Consider the following 24,012-nt stretch of genomic DNA (forward strand, 5'->3'; position numbering starts at 1 on the left):
TAGAAAGGGTAAAGAAAATAATTACAAGAATGGTTCTGGGACTGGAGAGGTTGGTGGTGTTCTCCTTTGGGAAGAGAAGGTAGAAAGGAGATTTGATAGAGGTGTACTAAATCATGAGGGGTCTATGCAAAATAGATAGGGATTAACAGTTCCTATTGGCAAATATGAGAGAGCATTGATATAAAGGTGTAAGGCCAAAGAACCAATGGTGACACAAGGAAATCCTTTTTTACTCAGCAAGTGGTTAGGATCTGGAAAGCACTGCCTGTGAGCCTGATGGAAGCAGCGTAATTGTGGCTTTCTAAAGGGAATCTGCTAAGCAACTAAAGATTTTGTTTAAATGTAGGGCTACTGGGAAAAGTCAATAGAGTGGGATGAGCTGAGTTGCACTTGCAGAGAGCTGGCATGGACACAAATGGGCTGTTTCTGTGCACAGACTATTCTATGACTCTTTGACCAACTTATTTGTCATCTGCTCTAATATCCCACATGACTGTCAAATTTAGCTTTCTCACACACCTGCGTTGTTTTCTGACATTAAAAGTATGCAACTGTCATAAGTTTCGTTTTGCGATTTCGTTCCCTCCAGCTAATTAATCCATTCACTTATTCCGTATAATTTCTCTCCAGCTATTGTCTAAAGTTTCTATCTCTCATTCCAGTTATTGTCAATAAGGTTTATATCTCTTATTTAAAGTTATTTTAATGTGCCTCTACATGCCCACCTCTCATTCTGTGCTGTTTATTCTTCTATCTCGGTACTCACTGCAGACCCTGAACCCTGTATCTCTCTTTCTGGTACCAGCCCAGGGTGTGGTGTTCTTCTTATTCCCGTCCACTTGAAGCAGCACCTTCCAGAACTCGGAACACACCCATAGGCCTCTCCTTTGCATTGGTCCCTTGAACGATCATAACAGATTTACATTTCGATCACCTGCAAAGACTTGGGGATAAAAATAACATTGTCCAATATGAATAAAAACAGAATTTCCGGCCTGCCCTCAACCGGAACAAGTGTTTACAACGTGCAAATAGAAAAAAATGACGCACGTGACGGGCTGGGCGGGGCCGGCGCTCTGGGCGGAGTCAGCGTCCGGCGCAAACTACAACAGAAAATGCTGGAAAATCTCAGCAGGTCTGACAACATCTGTGGGGAGAGAACAGAGCCAACTTTCGAGTCTCGATGATCCCTTCCATAGAGCGTTCAGGAATAGGCCGGCGCCCTGGGAGGTGCGGAATTTGGGGGAGGGGCCGGGGGCCAGCGTTCGGCGCGGGGGCGGGATCGGCGCGCGGGGGCGGGATCGACGTTCGGGCGGAGCCGGCGCAACGGGCGGGGCCAGCGTAAGGGGGGTGGGATCGGCGCTCGAGACAGGGTTGACGCACGGAAATCTCCACATCACGGAGGTGGGGCCAGCCCTTGAGGGGCGGGGTTAGTGTTTGATTGACGTGTGGTGGGTTGCTGTGGATTTAATGATTCGGAGCCGAGTGTGTGACCTTTTGGCAAGGTCTGAGTTTGTGTTTTGCACTGAGCAGCTCTTTGCTGTTGGCAGTTGTTCCAGAGGTGATGAGCGCCTTATGCAGAAAGATGAATCGACTAACGGTAGGTTGGCTTCATGTTGTAACTGCGCTTGCTGCTGTCTATCTTCCCACTCGAGGCCTACTTCCTGCAGTTTGACCCGCGATATCTCCCTGGTGCTATTGTAGCTTTCAGTGTCTTTTTATTGGCGATGAGGGCGGAACGAGTGTGTGTGTTGCTTATTTAAGAAATAGGCCTTCGGCCGCATGTGCTTGTTATAGTTCCGGAAGCTTTCCAAGTTACCTGTGCTACAGCGGCTAATAGTTTTACTACCACTGGTCCAGAGGTGAGGAAACATTGGAAAGAGCTGTTGCTTGCTCTTCGTTGACTCCTGGTGGAAAATGAATCGTGAGAATGTGATATTTCTCAGACTGCTCAGTTTGTAAATAGTCACTCTAGGCTTACACTTAGCTATGGTATTAGATAATCAGAAGTAATTGCATCTCAATTATAGAATTATTTAAACACCTTCAAATTGTTGAACTGCAGATCGTTTTGAGCATAAGGTCCTCTGTACTCAAACGCCAAAAAATTCTACGTTTCTGACAAATCAACAGCAAGAAAAGCCAGATCCCATTAAACAAAAGACACCACAGGCCAAATTAAAATAGATGAAGAATCAATGGTGGGACACAACAGACAGTTTTTCTATGGTTCTATTCCAAGTGCAGGTCAGTGGGACTAGGCAAAAAATGGTTCGGCACAGACAAGAAGGGCCAAACGGCCTGTTTCTGAGCTGTAATTTTCTATGGTTCTGTGGTTCTATGGGAGAACAAGGCTTCAGAATTTGAATAAGGTGCCTATAATAAGCATAACATGAAAGTCTCAGATCTGTCTATGGTTCCAAAGCCAATGGAACAACACCCTTCCCCTCAGCAGTCAGCTCCTAATGAACAGGTATGAGATACTCTCTCATTCGAGATTATTCTGTTTGAGCTCGTCTTCAATCAGAATGTTGTGGAAGTGATTCAGTGGATTCTCGAAGTCACCATGATTATAAAGCAGCTGTTGGTAAGATCTGAGAGCCAGTGGCATTCCACCAGAGGTATTACGGAAGGGGGTTTAATAGAACATAGAACATTACAGCGCAGTACAGGCCCTTCGGCGCTCTATGTTGTGCCAACCAGTGAAACCAATCTAAAGCCCATATCATCCATATGTTTATCCAATGACCATTTAAATGCCCTTAATGTTGGCGAGTCCACTACTGCTGCAGGCAGGGCATTCCACGCCCTTACTACTCTCTGAGTGAAGTAATAGTCCAGTGATATTACCACTATGCTACCATCTCCCCCAACTGGAGATGCCTCCGTGATTAAACAATACCAACATTTGAAGAGAACAGAGTTGGGTCCGTGCAGGAGAAGCCAGCATGCCACAAAGGCAATACCTTCATCTACACCTCCAATAAATATGTAATATTTGCAATTTGATCTGCAAATCAAGATTTGGCTTAAAATCACATAGGAGATGACACCAACTTAGACGGTGAACACTTGGTCTACATTCATCTAAATCTTGGGAGAATTCATCACTTGCTTAAAAACCTGTTGCAACACTGATCATTTGCAGGTTATTTGCCTGAAATATTAACTTTGTTTCTCTATCCAAATGCTGCCAGACCTGAGTGTTTCCAACATTTTCTTTTTTCATTTCTGATTTCCAGCATCTGCTGTATTTTGTTCTTGGAAGACCAGAAGTGTCACGGGGAAACAATCACCTGCAAATCAGGGCATGGACATAAATATCCTTTCATCATTATAAATTGAAATTTAATATTTCCAGCGTAGCACTGTTACTGTCATCACAGAGCAATGGGGTTCAGCAATAAATGTGGCCTTACCAGCACCACCCACGTGTTAAGAATAAACAACAAAAAAGCTGAAACCAAAAGCTGCTCATGTCATACACAATTGGTGCGCACTTCAAATATTTTTAAGTCCCCTTTTGTATTACTAAACCATGTTTGAACATACAAATTAGGAGCAGCAGTAGGCCACTTGGCGTCAGTTGCTGATCTAATTGCAATCTCAACTGTACATTCCTACCTACTCTGATAACCTTTAATCCTCTTGTTTATCAAGAATCCATCTAGCTCGGCCTTTAAAATGTTCAGGGACTCTGCTTCCACTGCCTTTTGAGGAACAAAGTTCCAAAGGTTCACCACACTCTTAGGACAGGAATGAGGAGAATTTCTTTTTCTCAATGAGCAACCCCCTATTTTAAAAGATTCTGCTACAACAGGAAACATCCTTTCCATGTTAACCCTGTCAAGACCCCTCAGAATCTCAGTATAGCGTATACATATTGACTGCCATATCAGGATAAGCAGCACAGTGATCAGCACTCCTGCCTCACAGCACCAGGGACCCGGGTTCGATTCCCGGCTTTGGGTCACCGTCTGTGCGGAGTTTGCACGTTCTCCCTGTGTCTGTGTGGGTTTCCTCCGGGTGCTCCGGTTTCCTCCCATAGTCCGAAAGACGTGCTGGTTAGGTGCACTGGCCATGCTAAATTCTCCCTCAGTGTACCCAAACAGGTGCCGGAGTGTGGCGACGAGGGGATTTTCACAGTAACTTCATTGCAGTGTTAATGTAAGCCCACTTATGACACTAATAAATATACAAAAAAGCTATAACACAAATGTAAATGTTGTAAGTTAAACTATTGGATTCAATAGCCATTAACTGGAACTAATAAAACATTTCAATTAAAATAAATTACCACGCTGTGCTATCATTTCATAATTTCATTGTGGCTGCATATAAGTAATGTTATTAATTTGAATAATAGTTGCTTTTGTGATTTCTTCAAGCACTACCATCAATAAACAAAAACTCAATTTTTTTCTATGGAATATTTTATTGAATAGGAAGCTAATGCTGAATTTCAATCTTTGGCCTCCTGTAATGTAAATGAATTATTTTTAAGACTTTTAATTCTTGTTTTGCAGAATTTAATGGAACAGTGTTTGATTCCATTATCGTGGCCTGGATTCATACGATTGAAATTTACTAAGGCTCGTATTCCAGAAAAGGTGAGCATATTGTCTAATCAGATTTGTTCATGATCCATTAAATATTGAAGTATTGCTTAATGTACTAATGAAGTCATCATTACAGCCATTACTGAATGAATGTTCTCTTATCTAACAAAGCTGCTTTGTAAACTCTTCTATTTTTTTCTTGTACAAGTCAACTGTCTGCATCACCTGGTGCCATCAGCAAATTTCATGGAAGTGCATGGGTGGTGAAGAGGGATGGAATAGAAGGCTACGTGAAAATAGTGACCACGTTTCAAAAGTACTTCAATACCTGTAAAGCAGCTGGGTCCATCTGTGGCAACGAAAAGCACCATATAAATGCAAAACTTTCATTAAAGTTGAATGTGATAAAGAAGGGTATGAGGAAAGAGTGCTCGGAGTAGGAAAAGTGATAAGGGTTGGTGGAGAATGTGTTTTGGGGAGGGGAAACAGGTCAAGACAGGAGAATGGAGGAGGAGAGAGGTTGGAGAAACAGGGAAAAATGGATTCCCTGGTATACCTGTAATTCTGTTCTTACCATCTGGCAATTGTTATCAGCATGGGAAACAGATGTCCAGCTACTTGTTCCTCCAGGTGGCCCCTTTGTGAATGCTTGTCTGAGCTTCAAAGCTTACTCATGGATTTGCTCAGTGGGGTTCGGTTTACAGAGATTGAAATGGAGTGTTAGCTTTGATGTCTATCAAGTTATAAATTATTCTTTGAATTTGTTTTTCTCAATGTCTTGTTTATTTGAAGAGTAAGAGGTGTGAAGTGAGGTAAAGTTTCTGTTATTGAAACTATGAATGGCAGTGTCTGTTTGACACTTGTATAAGGTTGTAAGAGCAACAGTTTTTAAAACAGATTTCTGTATGGATGTTTTGTCTCATGAACAGTTTAAAACTTGTTGTTGTTATACGGCTCATTGGTTCTCTACATAATGATTCCTGGGTAAGGAGGCATGGGTAAGAGCTTTTAAACTTGCCTCTCAAAAGGTTCCTGAATCCAGATTATGGTTCACTACTCTTCTGAGGGATCAAGAATCACAAGTCCACGAGAATCTGTCTCAACTTAACAAAATTTTGTGGGGGAGGAGGGGATGCATGACTGAGATACCAACCCTTGCAATGAAATCAGCCAGGTTGTGAGTGCAGGGTGTGAGCTTGCTACCTGAATATTGCCAGTGCCAGAAATTGAGGTAAGAATCCTGGAATCTAGTCCTGCCCACCATTTTTAAAGGCCTCCAGAGTTAACCTTGCAAAGATCCAATCCATAAGAGTAGAAAAACAAGGAAGTTAGGTCTAGATTGGCAGCTGTCTGTCTCATGAGACAATAGTTTGTGCCTTGATGGTAACTCTGTTAAAAATTGCCCGGTGAACCTCAGGAGCCACATTCTGGCATTTGCTACACTTGCACTGAGGGTTGAGAAGTTGCATGATTTGCTGTTTTCTCTGGTTTACCTTTGTGCCGAGCTGAGCTTTCTGTTTTTTCTAATGTCTTTCTGAACGGTCAGCCACCAGGGATTCCAGCCGAGCATAGATTGTCCACTTCTCACTACTGTGGAGCAGTGCACTGAGGACACAGACTTGGTTTACTTTGCAGTTTGTTGTGCTCTGTTCAACACAGTTATTCAACTTAGACATAACAGCTGCAGATTCCGCAATGCATGTATTCATTTCAGCATCAAGTGACAAAATGCTATTGGTTGTAGAGCCTCGATCAGTGGTTTTCAACTGGTGTGCCAGTGCTACGAGAAGCATGAAAGTGTGCTACGGCTATCGGCGCTGCTGCATACCTGCTCTTGCATCAAGTCACCCAACAAGCCTCAATCATTACCACAGGACCTCTTCAACTGGGGATGCAGTCATGCCGGTTATTTCTCTCCACTCAAGGAAATGTCACAGAGACTTCTCTCCATTTATTTCTCTTCAAATGAGTATCTGAAAGTCGAAAGGGAGTGACCGGCTGCAGTTTGCATTGTGAGGCTGCCGCAGGGGTTAATGGCACCAGCCAAGGTAGTTGCCATGGGGCCGGAGGCACTGGACAAGGTGGCCAAATTCTTCATGGAGAAAATACCCTGTGAGAAGCTGTGGCTGCTCCTCTGCTTACTGAGAGTCTTTTACTATGGGATTTTACAGAAGGCAGTGTAAGTATTTGGAGCCTGAGAGAGGACTTTTCTGAATGAAATGGCGGTGCAGCCTGTTCCTGGATCATCAGCATTGAGAGGGATTGATGAGATGGATTTGCAGCTGCAAACCCTGGAGTTGCCCCCCACCCGCCCTCCCGCTCATGGGTGAACAGACTTGTTTTGATTATAACTATATAATCAAATGAAATAATACATATATAGAGTCATAGAGGTTTACAGCATGGAAACAGGCCCTTCGGCCCAACTTGTCCATGCCGCCCTTTTTTTAAAAACCCCTAAGCTAATCCCAATTGCCCACATTTGGCCCATATCCCTCTATACCCATCGTACCCATGTAACTAAATGTTTTTTAAAAGGTAAAATTGTACCCGCCTCTACTACTACCTCTGGCAGCTTGTTCCAGACACTCACCACCCTCTGTGTGAAAAAATTGCCCCTCTGGACATTTTTGTATCTCTCCCCTCTCACCTTAAACCTATGCCCTCTAGTTTTAGACTTCCCTACCTTTGGGAAAAGATATTGACTATCTACCTTGTCTATGCCCTCATTATTTTATAGACCTCTATAAGGTCACCCCTCAGCCTCCTACGCTCCAGAGAAAAAAGTCCCAGTCTATTCAGCCTCTCCTTATAACTCAATCCATCAAGTCCTGGTAGCATCCTAGTAAATCCTTTCTGCATTCTTTGTCTGCACTCTATGTCGCAGTGCACACTGTTGACAGCTTTGGTTACCTTAATTATGGAGCTACTAAGAAGCGGGCCCTTTATAATCAAACCAGTTTTAAGAATACAAGATTGCTTCATACTCTGCTTCCTCTCCATTAATCAATCCTCTATGCATGTTAGTATGTTACCCCCACCCCCAACTCCATGCGCCTTTATCTTGTGTGGCATATTTATTTGAATGACTTTTGGAAATCTAATAATACTACATTTACTGATTCATCCTTATCTACGCTACTAATTACATTCTCAAAAAAACACGGGAATAAATTTGTCAAAAAACTTAATTTCCTTTTGTAAAGCTATGCCTGATCATATCATGATATTCCAAGTGCATGTTAAGACTTTCTTAACCAATAGTATTTTCCCAATGACTGATGTCAGGCTAACTGGCTTGTAGTTCCCTGTTTTCTCTCTCCTTGATTAACTTGAATTTCAATTGTATGTTGCAAATGTATCCAGTTCGACTGTAAGCTTAATAAATGTGACATTATGAGCAATGGATTCAGCTGAAAAAACAGTGGGTGTGCTGTGGAATTATTTGTCTCAATGAAGTGTGCCATGATACTGAAAAGGTTGGTAACCATTGACCTGGATATGTGAAGCTATCATCCTCCAGTATTACATTATCAGTGCTAATTGATGGTCGTATTGCAAAGTCCTGGACCATGACATTTGTCTTCCTGATGCTAATGGTCAAACATTTGCAGGTATGAGAGAGACAGTCTATTGACTCCGAAAGATGTTCATTGGTATGGAATGTATCAGCATAGAGCAACACACTGATGAGGACTTGGGGCACTTTTATCTTAAATTTTAGGAAGCCAAGGCTGAACAACTTGCCATCAGTTTTGGTATGCAAGTAGTCAACCTTTGTAAATGAACTGAAGGCAAGTAAAAGCAGCAAATGTGAGAAAATGCCAAACTGTGTTGTCACCAGAATGCAACCTTATTTAACCATATTGCTATTCTTAAAGGTTTCCAGTGCTGCACTGTCATAGCTGACCTTGCCCTCATTTTGTCACAGAAGGAGATCACACAAAATAGATTCAAAAGGCAACCAGTTTTCACCAGCTTAAATAGACTACCTCTGCTTGTATGATAAATATAAAACAGCCTTCTGAGAACCAGAACTTAGGAAATATGTCTGCCGTTAGAGGTGCCAGCTGATAGTTTATAGCATTCTTGTATCTAAGTTTGAAGGTTTTGGGTTCAAGTCTCAGGCCAGAGCACATCATTGTAGTTGATTAAAGTTAATGGGAAACCGTTTCCATTGGCAGAAAGATTGGTGCCCAGAGCGGACAGATTTAAAGCTGGTTGGCAAGAGCCAGAAGTGACATGAAAAAACATTTTTTGCACAGCAACTTGTCATGATCTGGAATGCATTGGCTGAAAGAGTGGTTAAAAAATTCAATAATAACATTCAAGTTGGAATCTGGTAAATATTTTAAGGAAAAAATCTACGAGTTTTGAGGGACATGAGTCCAGTTTTACCAAAGACAGGGCAGAGGTGTGATAGATGGAATAGCCTTCCTCTGTGTTATCATTGTTATTAGATTTGAACTGTCCGCACTTTGACTGAAGAGCTGAAATTTAGTAACTCAACTTTAGGACTTAAACCAAGGCCCCATTTTGGGAGTGCCACATAACTAATTAACTAATTGGAGGATAGCTAATGTGGTCTCGTTAGTGAAGAAGGGTAGGAAGGATAACCCGGGTAATTATAGGCTGGTGAGCTTGACGTCCGTGGTAGGGAAGTTGTTGGAGAGGATTCTTAGAGATAGGATGTATGCGCATTTAGAAAGGAATAAACTCATTAATGATAGTCAGCATGGTTTTGTGAGAGGAAGGTCATGCCTCACTAACCTGGTGGAGTTTTTTGAAGAAGTGACTAGAATGGTTGATGAGGGAAGAGCCGTGGATGTCGTCTGTATGGACTTTAGTAAAGCGTTTGACAAAGTCCCTCATGGTAGGTTGGTGCAAAAGGTTGGATCTCATGGGATAAAGGGGGAGGTGGCTAGATGGGTGGAGAACTGGCTTGGTCACAGAAGACAGAGGGTGGTAGTGGAAGGGTCTTTTTCCGGCTGGATGCCTGTGACTAGTGGTGTTCCGCAGAACTCTGTATTGGGACCTCTGCTGTTTGTGATTTATATAAACGATCTGGAAAAAGGTGTAACTGGGGTGATCAGTAAGTTTGCGGATGACACGAAAATGGCTGGACTTGCAGATAGTAAGGAACATTGTCAGAGGCTACAGAAGGATATAGATAGGCTGGAAATTTGGGCAAAGAAATGGCAGATGGAGTTCAATCCAGATAAATGCGGAGTGATGCATTTTGGTAGAACTAACGTAGGGGGGAGCTATACGATAAATGGCAGAACCATAAAGGGTGTAGATACGCAGAGGGACCTGGGTGTGCAAGTCCACAGATCCTTGAAGGTGACATCATAGGTGGAGAAGGTAGTGAATAAGGCACATGGCATGCTTGCCTTTATAGGACGGGGCATAGAGTATAAAAGTTGGGGTCTGATGTTGCAGTTGTATAGAACGTTGGTTCGGCCGCATTTGGAATATTGCGCCCAGTTCTGGTCGCCATACTACCGGAAGGACGTGGAGACTTTAGAGAGAGTGCAGAGGAGGTTTACCAGGATGTTGCCTGGTATGGAAGGGCTTAGTTATGAGGAGAGATTGGGTAAACTGGGGTTGTTCTCACTGGAAAGACGGAGGATGAGGGGTGACCTAATAGAGGTGTATAGAATTATGAAAGGCATGGATAGGGTGAACGGTGGGAAGGTTTTTACCAGATCGGTGGTGACGTTCACGAGGGGTCATAGGTTCAAGGTGAGGGGGGGAGGTTTAACACGGATATCAGAAGGACATATTTTACAGGGGGTGGTGGGGGCCTGGAATGCACTGCCGGGCAAGGTGGTGGAGGCGGGGACACTGGGAATGTTTAAGACTTATCTAGATAGCCACATGAACGGAGTGGGAATGGAGGGATACAAAAGAATGGTCTAGTTTGGACCAGGGAGCGGCGCGGGCCTGTTCCTGTGCTGTATTGTTCTTTGTTCTTTCTTTGTAATTTATTGATTTATTTGCATAAATGATTTTTTTTGTGTAAACAGTTTAATCTTCTTGGTTGTAGATGTTTGAAGTTGAACCATCTGATCATGAAAAATATAAAGGTAATCCAGACCAGCCACACCAACTGCACATCATTACTCGAATAAAATGTACAAAACGGCGTCCATATTGGGAAAAGAAAATTGTTCATGACCTTGGATTAGATAAGGTAAATTATCTTTTCTGTGTTGTCTATGTAAAAACCCATGTATTTGCCAGTCATATTGTAGTTAGTGGTCCAAACCCACAGAACGGACATTATTAAATCAATTTTGGAACATTTGTTTGCCTCGTGGCTCCAGCTCTAGTTCTGTCACATTGTATTCTCCTGATTGCCATTCAATTGCTGTGTCTAACCCATTCTATCTTTGCCCAAACTGACCTGCTGTCTTCTTGGCCATTCAATCCTGCAATAGTTTGCTTTCCACTTAATGTTCCTCAACCTTCTTTCTCTTGCTTCCTCATATTGGCACAGTGATAAACATTTGTTCATTAAAAAAATTCCTTTTGTCATTTATATATATTTACTTTTTACTTTTGTGTATTTGTGTATAGGCATGCAATGTCTTTTGGTTAGTTTCCATAGTTGGTTTTGTAAGATGTTAAGGCAGACCAGCATATCACAGGATACTTATCAACGAGGAGGGCTGTTGATTCATTGGTCCAGAAAGAGCTTGCTCTCCCTCACCCAATAACTGAATTTAATTGCTGCTTCAAAAGAGTTGGAAGGTGTTCTCGTATATCAGTGTAGGGTGTTCTCATCTACCACTGTGCTCAGGTTCAAGTGTTGATAATTCTCTATGTGACGAACATCAGACCCTGTGTCCCTTTGTCCTGTTCTCAATGTACTGAAAATGTACTGTATCTGGTGGCACAGTGGTTAGCATTGCTGCCTCACAGCACCAGGGACCCGGGTTTGATTCCCGGCATGGGTCACACTCTGTGTGGAGTTTGCACATTCTCCCTGTGTCTGCGTGGGTTTCCTCCCACAGTCTGAAAAACGTGCTGGTTAGGTGCATTGACCCGAACAGCCGCTAGAAGGTGGCGACTAGGGGAATTTCACAGTAACTTCATTGCAATGTTAATGTAAGCCTCACTTGTGGCGAATAAACTTTAACTTTTAACTTTAGTGTATATTGTTCCCAATATGCAGTAATATTAAAGATCAACTTTTTACTAATTTATTACTTTGTGTAGCTTTGTAAAACTTATCTCATGCCTTCTTACAGGCTGAAAAGTTCAGGTTTCTCTGATATGCCCTCATTTTGGCATGGTAAAATAGTGGTAATGTTACAAAATCCGCAGGCCCAGGATAATGCTTTGGGGACACAAGTTTAAATCCCATAGCTCACAGAATTTAATTTAAAAAGAAATCTGAACCTAAAAGCTAGTTTCAATCATGGTGACCGTGAAACTACTGGATTGTCTTTAAAAACTCATCTGCTTCACGAATGCCCTTTTAGGGAAGGAAATCTTTGTCAACATCCTAGATGTTACCATTGACCAGAAACTTAACTGGACTGGCCGTATAAGTGCTGTGGCTGTGGTATAAGAGTGGGTCAGAAACCAGGAATCCTGTAGTGAGTAACTTGCCTCCTGACTTGAAGCCTGTCCACCATTAACAATGCACACGTCGGGAGTATGATGGAATACTCTCCACTTGGCTGGATGAATGCAGCTCCAACACTCAAGAAGTGCACATCATCCAGGACAAAGCAGCCCAATTGATTGGCACCCCATCTACAAAATTAATTCCCTCCACCACTGACCTGCAGTGGTAGCATTGTGTCAGATATACAAGATGCAATGCAGGAACTCGGCCAAAGTTCCTTTGACAGCAACCACAACCACTACCGTCTAGAAGAACAAGGGCAGCAGACACATGGGAACACCACCACCTGGGAGTTCCCCTTGCAGCCACTCACCATCCTGATTTGGAAATATGTTGCTGGGTCCAAGTCCTGGAATTCCCTCCTTAAAAGCACTGAGTGTAACAAAATCACATGGACTGCAGTCGTTCAAGAAGGCAGCTCATCTCCACCTTCTCAAAAGCAATTAGCAGTGGTCAATAAGCCCAAATCCCTTGAATGAATAAATTTAAAAATCCTTACCCAGTATGGCCATGTGTGACTCTAAACTCTTCATTGTTCCTTAAAATTGCTTAGCAAGCTCCATCGTTGTACCAAATCACTATAGAAAAGTCAAAAAGGAATAAAACCTGATGCACCATTGGGATTGACCTAGGCACCGGAAATGACAACTACAGACTCTGCCATTTCCTCCTTACTAGCATTTGGGGGCTTGAGTCAGAATTGGGAGAGCTGTACCACAGACTATTCAACATCCTAAAATAGTCATACTCATGGAATTGTACCTTACAGCCAATGTCCCATTCTTCTCCATTACAATCCCTGGCCGTGCCTTGTCCCACTAATGGGACAGATTTATCTGAGGTAGTGGTACAGTGGTATACAGTCATGAGGGATCTGCCCTCAACATTGACTATGGACTCTGAAGTTGCATGAAATCAAGTCAAACATGGGTAAGGAAATCTACAGATTACCATCTACTGCCCTCTGTCAACTGTTGAATCAGTATTCCTCCAAGTTTGGAAGAAGCACTAAGGGTAGAAAGGTCATAAGAGGCCATGTAGAGACAAAGTCCCATCTTCACACTGAAGACACTCTCGTTTGTGTGGTGAGGCACTACCACCGTGCTAAATGGGATAGATTCAGAACAGAACTACCAGCTTGGGAAAAACAGGAAGTGCTGAGAGACATTCACAAATTAACTATATCCAATCACAATCTCATGGCATGTCCCTCACTTTATCACTACAATCAAGTCAGGCCATCAATCCTGGTTCAATGAAGTGACATGATGGGAGTAACATTAGATGAGATGTCAATCTGGCAAGTTTACAAAACAGAACTTGCCTACATTTCAGACGGCTTTTGATTAAGTCCCACATAAGAGATTAGTGTGTAAAGTTAAAGCGCAAGGGATTGGGGATAGTGTATTGAGATGGATAGAAAACTGGTTGGCAGAGAGGAAACAAAGAGTAGGAATGAATGGGTTATTTTCTGAATGGCAGGCAGTGAATAATGGGGTACTGCAGGGATCGGTATGAGGACCCCAGCTATTCACAATATATATTAATGATTTAGATGAAGGAACTAAATGTAATATCTCCAAATTTGCAGATGACAAAGCTGGGTGGAAGGGTGAGCTGTGAGGAGGATGCAGAGATGCTTCAGTGTGGTTTGGACAAGCTGAGTGAGTAGGCATATGCATGGCAGATGCAGTATAATGAAGATAAATATGAGATTAGCAAAAACAGGAAGGCAGATTAGGTGAATGACCATAAATTAGGAGAGGGGAATGTGTAATGAGGCCTGGGTGTTCTCATGCACTAATCACTGAAGGTAAGCATGCAGGTGCAGCAGGCAATAAAGAGGCAAATGGTATGTTGACCTTCATAGCAAGAGAATTAAAGTACAGGAGCAGGGATGTCTTGCTGCAATCACACTGGGCCTTGGTGAGGCCACCACAATGGGAATATTGTGCGCAGTTTTGGCCTCCTTATTTGAGGGAGTGCAGAGAAGGTTTACCAGACTGATTTCTGGGATGGTGGGACTGACATATGAGAAGGGATTGAGTCGGTTAGGATTATATTCGCTGGTGTTTAGAAGAATGGGGCCGGGGGTGGATTTCATATAACCTATTAAATTCTAACATAACTAGACAGAGTAGATGCAGGATGGATATTCCCGAGGGTGGGAGTGAGGGTCAAAGTCTAAAGGGTAAACCTTTAGGACTGAGATGAGGAGAGATTTCTTCACCCAGAGAGTGTTAAGCCTGTGCGATTCACTCCGACCGAAAGCAGTTGAAGCCAAAACTTTGTATGTTTTCAAGAAGGTATCAAATATAGCTCTTGGGCAAAGGGATCAAGGAAATAGAGGGATATGAAAGTTCAGGCAATTGAATTGGATGATCAGCCGTAACCATAATGAATGGAGAGAAGGCTTGAAGGACTGAATGGTCTACCCCTATTTTCTGTTTCTACGGGAAGCAGTATGCAATTCAGAGCAAAGCAATTGCACAAGCAAAGCTCTGCAGTCCTACCATATTTCATCATGAATAGTAGTGAATGATTAAACAACGAACTGGATGTGTCTCTTGTTGGAGATAGTCATTGCTTATCCTTCTGTGGCATAGATGTTACTTGCTAGTTATCAACCCAAACTGTAATGTTGTCTACGTCTCTGCATGCTGAAGTGGACTGCTTTAGTGTCTGAGGAGTCATGAATGGTACTGAACACTCTGTAATTATCAGCAAACATCCCCACTCTAACATTATGATGGAAGGACTTTTATAAAGCAGCTGAAGATGGACGAGGCTAGGACACTATCTAACCATCTCTCCTTGATGTTCAATGACTTTGTTTTGATCCTGGACCAGACCCCACTTCTGGTACAATCTGCGAGGGACCAAAGGAGACAGTTTGATATTCAAGATATTTACTCAGAGTAAAGCCAGCAAATTCTATTGATTTTGAACAAATAAACTTCACTATATAGGGTTGGAAAGAAAAAACAATTTACAATATCTTAAACTTGAATATTCAAGATTAATGAAGTACATATGAATTAACAGGCAAACTTAGTTGATCATACACTATATTAAATGGTAAATGCGATCAAGACAGGGTCTCACCAACCCACCCAAACATAATTAATCTCTGAGTCAATATATCTCTTAAAACCCTGCCCCCCATGTGAGATTCCACTTTTTACCTTTTGAAGATTTTGCCTTGGAATTCTCTCCTCGAGTTGCTCCAACTCAAATGGTCCCAACGACAGCCCACCTCATAGGGTTTCAATTTCTTCTCCAAGACTCCATTCCCCTGGATGCCCGAATCAGCACTCCAGCACCAAAGCATGTAGACAACTTTAGCTCTTCTGCCGCGCGAGAACTCTACTGCTTCAAAGGGTTACCTTTACCCCAGTGTTCTGCATAATGGAGTCAACAACTTTCTGCTGCCGCCTTAAATCTTCAGGGCCATGTAGATAAACCATGATCAAACTGAATGACAGAACAGGCTTGAGGGGCTGAATGACCTACTGAACACCTGTTTCTAATGTTCCTTCATTGTCACTGGATCAAACTTGGAACTCACTTCCTAACAGCATTGTGGGTTTACCAAATTACATGGATAGCAACACTTCAAGAAGGCAACTCACCACCACCATCTTGAAGGCAATAAGGGATGGGCAACAAATGCTGGCCTTGCTAGTTGTGTTCATGTTTCATTTTTTAAAAAACTGGTTAGATAACTTCAGTACAGAATTTCCTTGTGAAATCATAGCTCGACCAAGATTTTTTTTGGTTTAAAAAAAATTCAGTCATTGCAAATTCAGATTTTTTGGACATAACTATTCTACCTCCTGATAACTATAAAAAGCAATACATTCTTGTGTGACAGTGAGATTGCTTATTCTATTTGAGCAGCTTATTTCTGGTCACATTTACCTTTAGCAATCATAGTTTACATATTGAATATTTTCTATTGCTAGGTTTCTGGATAATTAAAACAAAATAGCTTACTAGTCAGTCATTGAATACATGCTAACCTAAAATGGAACAATGTACACTTTAGTTAACTTATAAATTGTAATATAGCTTTACACTTGTAAAACTTTTTGAGGTCCTAATATACAGCCTTTGCTACCTAGGATCAGAAGGAAGAGGAAACTAGTGATTTGAAAATGTCTCCCTATTTTCAAAGCACTGACTGGTGTGACAAAGGGGGACTTTTTTGATTTGAGCTGGCAACACAAAACCTATCGAGTTATAAGCAAGATATTTAGCATGCTGGTCATGTTAACTTAATTTCTGATGTCTACCATTTGGAAAGTAAATTTGTAGATGCAATTCAACTGAATTATCATTTAATGTTATAATGTATTATAAATTTCAAACAAATCCTTATTTTACCAGTCAAATCAACCACGAATCCATAAGAATGTTCCGTCAGTTAACAATAAACTAAAAATCATCAAGCATCTTATAAGGTTGGTGAATACAAATACAATAAAATTCAATTGTCTTGATTTTAAAATTGCAACTCAGATTTAGTGATAAATATTTAAAATATTTTTGCAGAGTGCAACCCCTGAAATTGCCACAGGGACTTCCAACAGAGCAGGAACTAGCTGACACTTGCCTGAAGAGCACCGGGGAATTAATTATAAGACGCCACCTGCAACCATTGGAGTAAAAAGCCACTGTGTCTAAAGCTGCTGTTTGTGTCTCATGTATGTGAAATAAATATTCAATTTCATATTTTCATAAAGTCAAATGTAAGTTTATTTTTTAAAAATCTAGTGGAAATACTGCTTAGATCATTCATTCTGCATTGACATTTAACTCCCTTACTGCACTGTCCATATACCAAACTACATGGACTGCAATACCTAAAGAAGACAACTCACCACCACCTTTCTCAAGGATGATAAGAATGGGCAACAAATGCTGACCTTGCTAATGGCATTCACATCTCATGAAAGAACTTATAAAAACCTTAAGTTAGATAACGTGATGAAAGTATGTAAACACAGATCTTTCAGATAATTACTTTTCCTTGTGAAATCAGCCCTTGCAAAGTTTTATTTATTTGTTCCTGGAGATGTTATACCAAAGCAAAAGTGTATTATAACATTTTGGTTAACTTATACAGTGACATGTATTCTACTTCAACATTGTATTGCAACCGGATGTTCAGCCCACTTCAGTACTTCCCAACAAGATAAAACAAGTTTAAAATTTTAATAGTTCATGTGTAATTACAGGAAGACAAAGTAATAGTTCAATGTTTTGAATCCCTTGCACATTTTAGAAAGCAGCTTTGTCATTTTAGTTGCATTGCTTTCTCTTCAGGCCAATAAGTTGTCTCATTTTTTCTCTGCCATCTCGGTTCAAAATTTCTTAAAAGACAGTGCTGAAAATGCTCAACAGGTCCGGCAGCAGCTGCAGAAAATGTATTGTTGACGTTCAGGTCAATAATCTTTCATCAGGACTAGATAATGATACAGATTAAGAGCTATTAGATACAGAGTTGAGGAAAAGTAGGCAGGAAAAAGGAGAGATTTGTGATTGGGTGGAGGACAAACATCAAGATGGTATAGGCAAAAGATGGTGATAGAGAAATTAAGTAACAAAGGGTATGTCCAGACTCCCCCTGTCTTCTGTTCTTGGCCTTCTACATTATTCAAATGAAGATCAAAATAAGCTCAGAATTGGATCTTTTTGTTATTGACAGCCTTGTGACCTTAACATTGATTAAACTTCAGCCCTTGACCATTGCTCCGAGGTGCTAGTATATGGGATGGGTGCACTAGAGCTATGGAAAACAGGGGAGGTTTTCTTTAGTATATCTTCACACCCAAACTGTTTTTTGTACCCTTTTGGGAATAGGGAAGTGGTGGATGGATTTCTGACCTGATTTGTCAGCCCATTGAACCCTCCGTCTATGGCCAAAAGCTCCTGGCTTTGGACTCGAATACAGAGCTTCTTGTCCAGTATTCAGGGCACTATCACTGCACCATAATACCACCTTAACAGGACAGGTATGGGCTGGATTTTCTCCATTGATATGCAATTAGCAGGGTGGTCTGCTCTGCTTAAATCTATGATGCATTCTAAGTTCCAAGTTAGTAAATTTGTTAAGCAGACTTTACTATGTATCTTCTGGACAAGCTTCACAAACATTGTGCATCTCTCTTTGCCTTGTGCTATCAACACTCGTGTTATATAATCACTTGCCCTACTGCAGTGACCATCTTTTTCGCCTGCTTTTACCTAGCTCCATACCTACTTAATATTGTTCATTAAGTTCTGATAAAAAAAATTATTGAACTGAAACATCAATTGTTTCTCTCTTCTGATATTGCATGATCTAAATATTTTATTTCAGATTTCCAAGTTCTGCAATATTTTGCTATGTGCTCATGCTTTTTCTGATACTTTTTTGGTACTTGAAAAATAAGCTGCTGATGCAAAATGTTGTTTATCAATCAAATGGAAGTAATGACCCAGATTTTACCGGAGCAGGACAATTTCCAGCATAGCTTTCAACTGAATTTTGTTTGACTGGCAGTTTTGTGGAAGTGCAAGATTGTGGCATGGGCAACCTGGTGAACTATAAACTGTTAACTCTATGTCAACAACAGTTAAGGATTAAGAAACAAGTTCAGTGGAAAAGAAAATAGTGAATTAGTCAAATTAAGTAGACAGTGCAAGAGTGGATTAAAAGAGGAAAGAAAATTAGAAGAGCATTAGCAATAGTATATTGACTATACATTGAAATGTAAAACAAATGCTAACTCATGAATTGGTGGGGACTTTAATGCACACAATGTTACTCAAATGTAAGTCCATTACTGGTCCTTTTCCATTCTGCCTTAACATGTCTGTCCTTTGAGACTCCAGCCCTACACTAATGTGCTTGGTTCTTAAACAGATGCATCAAACTATGATAATGGTTCAAGAAAGCAGCTTACCATGTTCAGACCTTATCAACTACACCCACATCCTGAATAAATGTTTATTATACAATATATGTTTAATCAATTGGCTGTAGAAGAATAGAAGGAAGAAAAACACATGGCCGTACTCCCATTCAGTGTTTCAGTTTGGAACATACCTACACAGCAATGGTTCAGCATGTCACCCAGTGACTATTTTGACAATGAAGTATCACAACCATCCTAATGGTAATGCAATATTCCATCCATATGTGGCAGGATCACTATAACAATCACCTACCAGACCAGTGACTACTTTTGCCTTTTTTCTCAACCAGCTGCTGAGGCACCATTCTAGCTGTGATGGTAAAAAGCAATTAATGAATCATGTTTATTTAATTATCTGTATAACTCAGTACTATAAAGGGTACAATTAGCTACAAAAGTGGCACTTAGGAAACACACAACAGCCAGCACCCATGGAACAGGAAGCAACATAACTAAAACAAAAAGAAAAATGTTCTTCCTCCCACCCTCATTTCAATCTAGTTGTTCCTCATAAGGTTAGAGAAGTTTTTGTAACAAAAACAGATGAATTGGCAGCACAAATAAACATCAGGTATTATGGCTGTAAGATGACAAAGTTGGGACCTGAATAATCAAGTCATTTAGGAAAGACGAAGGGATGGCTTTGTTAATTAAGAATGATATTGGTACAATAAAGAGATTACCTCAGTTTGGGTAGAAATTAGTAAAGGCAAGAAGTTGTGTGTGGGGCAGTATTAAGCCCCCCCACACACACACACAAACTAACCACACTGTAGGACAGGATCTACAGGAATAATGGGGGCTTGTAAAAAAACTACAGCAGTAATCATTGGTGATTTTAATCTACATAGAGATTGGACGATTCAGATTGGCAAAGGTAACCTGGATAATGATTTCATGAATGTTTCTGTGACAGTTTCTTAGAGCAGCACATTCTAGAGCCAACCAGCAAGCATGCTATACTAGATCTAATAATGTACAATGAGGCATGATTAATTAATGATCTCATAGTGAAGGTACCCCTAGACAGAAGTGATCATAATGATTGAATTTCATATTTCAAAATAATCATCATAAATACATTCCAGGGAGAAGAGGAGGATGCACCATCCATGACTAAGCAAGTTAAGAGTATAAAATTGAAAAAGCACACAATTCCACAAAGATTAATGGTAGGTCAGAAGATTGGATAGAATATAAACTTTTGCCCCACTAGCAAAATAGACCCCCTCAGTCTCGCAGCGGACACAGAGGAATTCATCAGGCGACTAAGACTGCGTGAGTTCTTCCACAAACCCCAAGAGGCCAACAGCGAACACAATGAGACAGCTAATGAACCGGAACAGCAGACAGAGAGATCCGCAGTGCAACCGAAGAGGAAAGAGTCGAATTGGACTCCTCCGGAAGGCCGCTGCCCTCGACTTGACATGTATGCCCAAGCCATCAGGAGGTGCGTCAACACGAAATTCATCAGCCGCACTCACAAGACAGCACCGAACATCACCCAAGCACAACGCAACGCCATTCACGCTCTCAAGACCAACCGCAACATTGTCATCAAACCAGCAGACAAAGGAGGGGCCATCGTCATACTGAACAGAACGGATTACTGCAAAGAAGTGTACCGACAACTGAACAACGAGGAACACTACAGATAGTTACCCACAGATCCGACCAAAGAACACACCCGTCAACTCAACACTCTGATCAAAACCTTTGATCCAGACCTTCAAAACACCCTCCGTGCTCTCATCCCACGTACTCCACGCGTTGGAGATCTCTACTGCCTCCCAAAAATACACAAGGCAAACACACCCGGCCGTCCTATCGTTTCAGGAAATGGAACCCTGTGCGAGAACCTCTCCGGCTATGTCGAGGGCATCTTGAAACCCATTGTACAAAGAACCCCCAGCTTTTGTCGCGACACTACGGACTTCCTACAGAAACTCAACACACATGGAGCAGTTGAACCAGGAGCACTCCTTGTCACAATGGATGTCTCGGCACTCTACACCAGCATCCCCCACGATGATGGCATTGCTGCAACGGCCTCAGTACTCAATGCCGTCAACTGCCAGTTTCCAGATGCAATTTTATAACTCATCCGCTTCATCCTGGACCACAATATCTTCACCTTCAACAATCAGTTCTTCATCCAGACACATGGAACAGCCATGGGGACAAAATTCGCACCTCAATATGCCAACATCTTCATGCACAGGTTCGAACAAGACTTCTTCACCGCACAGGACCTTCAACCGATGCTATACACTAGATACATCGATGACATTTTCTTCCTTTGGAGTCATGGTGAACAATCACTGAAACAACTATATGATGACATCAACAAGTTCCATCCCACCATCAGACTCACCATGGACTACTCTCCGGAATCGGTTGCATTCTTGGACACACGCATCTCCATTAAGGACGGTCACCTCAGCACCTCACTATACCGCAAGCCCACGGATAACCTCATGATGCTCCACTTCTCCAGCTTCCACCCTAAACACATAAAAGAAGCCATCCCCTACGGACAAGCCCTCCGAATACACAGGATCTGCTCGGATGAGGAGGATCGCAACAGACACCTCCAGACGCTGAAAGATGCCCTCATAAGAACAGGATATGGCGCTCGACTCATCGATCAACAGTTCCGACGCGCCACAGCGAACAACCGCACCGACCTCCTCAGAAGACAAACAAGGGACACGGTGGACAGAGTACCCTTCGTTGTCCAGTACTTCCCCGGAGCGGAGAAGCTACGGCATCTCCTCCGGAGCCTTCAACATGTCATTGATGAAGACGAACATCTCACCAAGGCCATCCCCACACCCCCACTTCTTGCCTTCAAACAACCACACAACCTCAAACAGACCATTGTCCGCAGCAAACTACCCAGCCTTCAGGAGAACAGTGACCACGACACCACACAACCCTGCCATAGCAACCTCTGCAAGACGTGCCGGATCATCGACACGGATGCCATCATCTCACGTGAGAACACCATCTACCAGGTACACGGTACCTACTCTTGCAACTCGGCCAACGTTGTCTACCTGATACGCTGCAGGAAAGGATGTCCCGAGGCATGGTACATTGGGGAAACCATGCAGACGCTACGACAACGGATGAATGAACACCGCTCGACAATCACCAGGCAAGACTGTTCTCTTCCTGTGGGGGAGCACTTCAGCAGTCACGGGCATTCAGCCTTGGATCTTCAGGTAAGCGTTCTCCAAGGCGGCCTTCACGACACACGACAGCGCAGAGTCGCTGAGCAGAAACTGATAGCCAAGTTCCGCACACATGAGGACGGCCTAAACCGGGATGTTGGATTTATGTCACATTATCAGTAACCCCCACAGCTTTCCCCCTGATCTTGCAGAATCTCACTAGCTGTTCTGTCTGGAGACAATACACATCTCTTTAACCTGTGTTGAATGCTCCCTCCACCCACATTGTCTGTACCTTTAAGACCTGGCTGGCTGTAGAGATTCGTATTCTAATTAGTATTCTGTAACTTGATTTCTGTGTCTGTGCACTGTTTGAGAGCAGATATCTACTCCATCTGACGAAGGAGCAGTGCTCCGAAAGCTTATGGTATTTGCTACCAAATAAACCTGTTGGACTTTAACCTGGTGTTGTGAGACTTCTTACTGTACTAGAATATAAAGAACAGCAAAGAATGATTAAAAGACTAATGAAAGCTAGATTGAAATATAAAAACATAAAGAGTTTCTGCAGGCATTTGAAAAGGAAAAGAGTAAGCAAAGTGAGCAGAGACTGGAGAATTAATAATGGAAAATAGGGAATTAGCAGACTAATTGAACAGATATTTTGTGTCTGTCTTCACTTTAGACCATAAGACATAGGAGCGGAAGTAAGGCCATTCGGCCCATCGAGTCCACTCCACCATTCAATCATGGTTGATTTCAACTCCATTTACCCGCTCTCTCCCCATAGCCCTTAATTCCTCGAGAAATCAAGAATTTATCAATTTCTGTCTTGAAGACGCTCAACGTCTCGGCCTCCACAGCCCTCTGTGGCAATGAATTCCACAGACCCACCACTCTCTGGCTGAAGAAATTTCTACTCATCTCTGTTCTAAAGTGACTCCCTTTTATTCTAAAGCTGTGCCCCCGCGTCCTAGTCTCCCCTGTTAATGGAAACAACTTCCCTACGTCCATCCTATCTAAGCCGTTCATTATCTTGTAAGTTTCTATCAGATCTCCCCTCAACCTCCTAAACTCCAATGAATATAATCCCACGATCCTCAGACGTTCATCGTATGTCAGGCCTACCATTCCTGGGATCATCCGTGTGAATCTCCGCTGGACCCGCTCCAGTGCCAGTATGTCCTTCCTGAGGTGTGGGGCCCAAAATTGCTCACAGTACTCCAAATGGGGCCTAACCAGTGCTTTATAAAGCCTCAGAAGTACATCCCTGCTTTTGTATTCCAAGCCTCTTGAGATAAATGACAACATTACATTTGCTTTCTTAATTACGGACTCAACCTGCAAGTTTACCTTTAGAGAATCCTGGACTAGGACTCCCAAGTCCCTTTGCACTTTAGCATTATGAATTTTGTCACCGTTTAGAAAATAGTCCATGCCTCTATTCTTTTTTCCAAAGTGTACGACCTCGCACTTGCCCACGTTGAATTTCATCAGCGACTTCTTGGACCACTCTCCTAAACTGTCTAAATCTTTCTGCAGCCTCCCCACCTCCTCAATACTACCTGCCCCTCCACCTATCTTTGTATCATCGGCAAACTTGGCCAGAATGCTCCCAGTCCCGTCATCTAGATCGTTAAAATATAAAGAGAACAGCTGTGGCCCCAACACTGAAC

The 24,012-nt window shown here is 42.2% G+C and overlaps 2 protein-coding genes across 14 annotated transcripts in view; one reads left to right on the plus strand and one right to left on the minus strand.

The window, feature by feature from the left end:
• Window positions 1-1,225, minus strand: part of mitd1 (MIT, microtubule interacting and transport, domain containing 1) — a 22,425-nt gene extending 21,200 nt beyond the window's left edge. Inside the window, exon 1 of one of the 8 annotated variants that reach the window (XM_078221906.1) lies at window positions 767-1,190. In XM_078221906.1, coding sequence (XP_078078032.1) covers window positions 767-893 — 127 coding nt within the window. In that variant the 5' untranslated portion in view covers window positions 894-1,190. Of the gene's footprint in view, window positions 1-725 lie in introns of all 8 variants that reach the window. The other 7 variants (XM_078221911.1, XM_078221908.1, XM_078221905.1 and 4 more) reach the window with 7 other exon arrangements.
• On the plus strand, window positions 1,225-22,795 carry mrpl30 (mitochondrial ribosomal protein L30). 6 transcript variants are annotated; one of them, XR_013498876.1, is made up of 7 exons: window positions 1,428-1,600; window positions 3,243-3,308; window positions 4,527-4,610; window positions 10,609-10,755; window positions 13,790-13,862; window positions 16,588-16,661; window positions 16,753-16,936. XR_013498876.1 is itself a non-coding variant. In XM_078221914.1 (7 exons), the coding sequence occupies exons 1-6, from the start codon at window positions 1,565-1,567 to the stop codon at window positions 16,865-16,867; spliced, it is 522 nt and encodes a 173-aa protein (XP_078078040.1). In that variant the 5' UTR covers window positions 1,428-1,564; the 3' UTR covers window positions 16,868-16,904; window positions 20,249-22,795. The 6 variants fall into 6 exon arrangements, 5 of the variants coding, with proteins under 5 accessions (XP_078078043.1, XP_078078044.1, XP_078078041.1 ...); XM_078221914.1 differs by lacking the exon at window positions 13,790-13,862 and adding an exon at window positions 20,249-22,795 and having other exon boundaries at window positions 16,753-16,904; XM_078221918.1 differs by lacking the exons at window positions 3,243-3,308; window positions 13,790-13,862 and adding an exon at window positions 20,249-22,795 and having other exon boundaries at window positions 1,416-1,600; window positions 16,753-16,904.
• The last annotated feature ends 1,217 nt before the right edge of the window (window positions 22,796-24,012 follow it).

Source organism: Mustelus asterias, chromosome 10 (assembly GCF_964213995.1).
Source record: "Mustelus asterias chromosome 10, sMusAst1.hap1.1, whole genome shotgun sequence".
Classification (NCBI taxonomy): Eukaryota; Metazoa; Chordata; class Chondrichthyes; order Carcharhiniformes; family Triakidae; genus Mustelus; species Mustelus asterias.

Excerpts from the sequence above, each read along its gene's own strand:
- mrpl30 (XM_078221915.1), top strand. The coding sequence starts at position 3,391 with ATGGGGTTCAGCAATAAATGTGGCCTTACCAGCACCACCCACGTGTTA. Across the intron at positions 3,493-4,526 it reads GCTCATGTCATACACAATTG|AATTTAATGGAACAGTGTTT; the intron begins GTGCGCACTTCA and ends CTTGTTTTGCAG. Across the intron at positions 4,611-10,608 it reads AGGCTCGTATTCCAGAAAAG|ATGTTTGAAGTTGAACCATC; the intron begins GTGAGCATATTG and ends TCTTGGTTGTAG.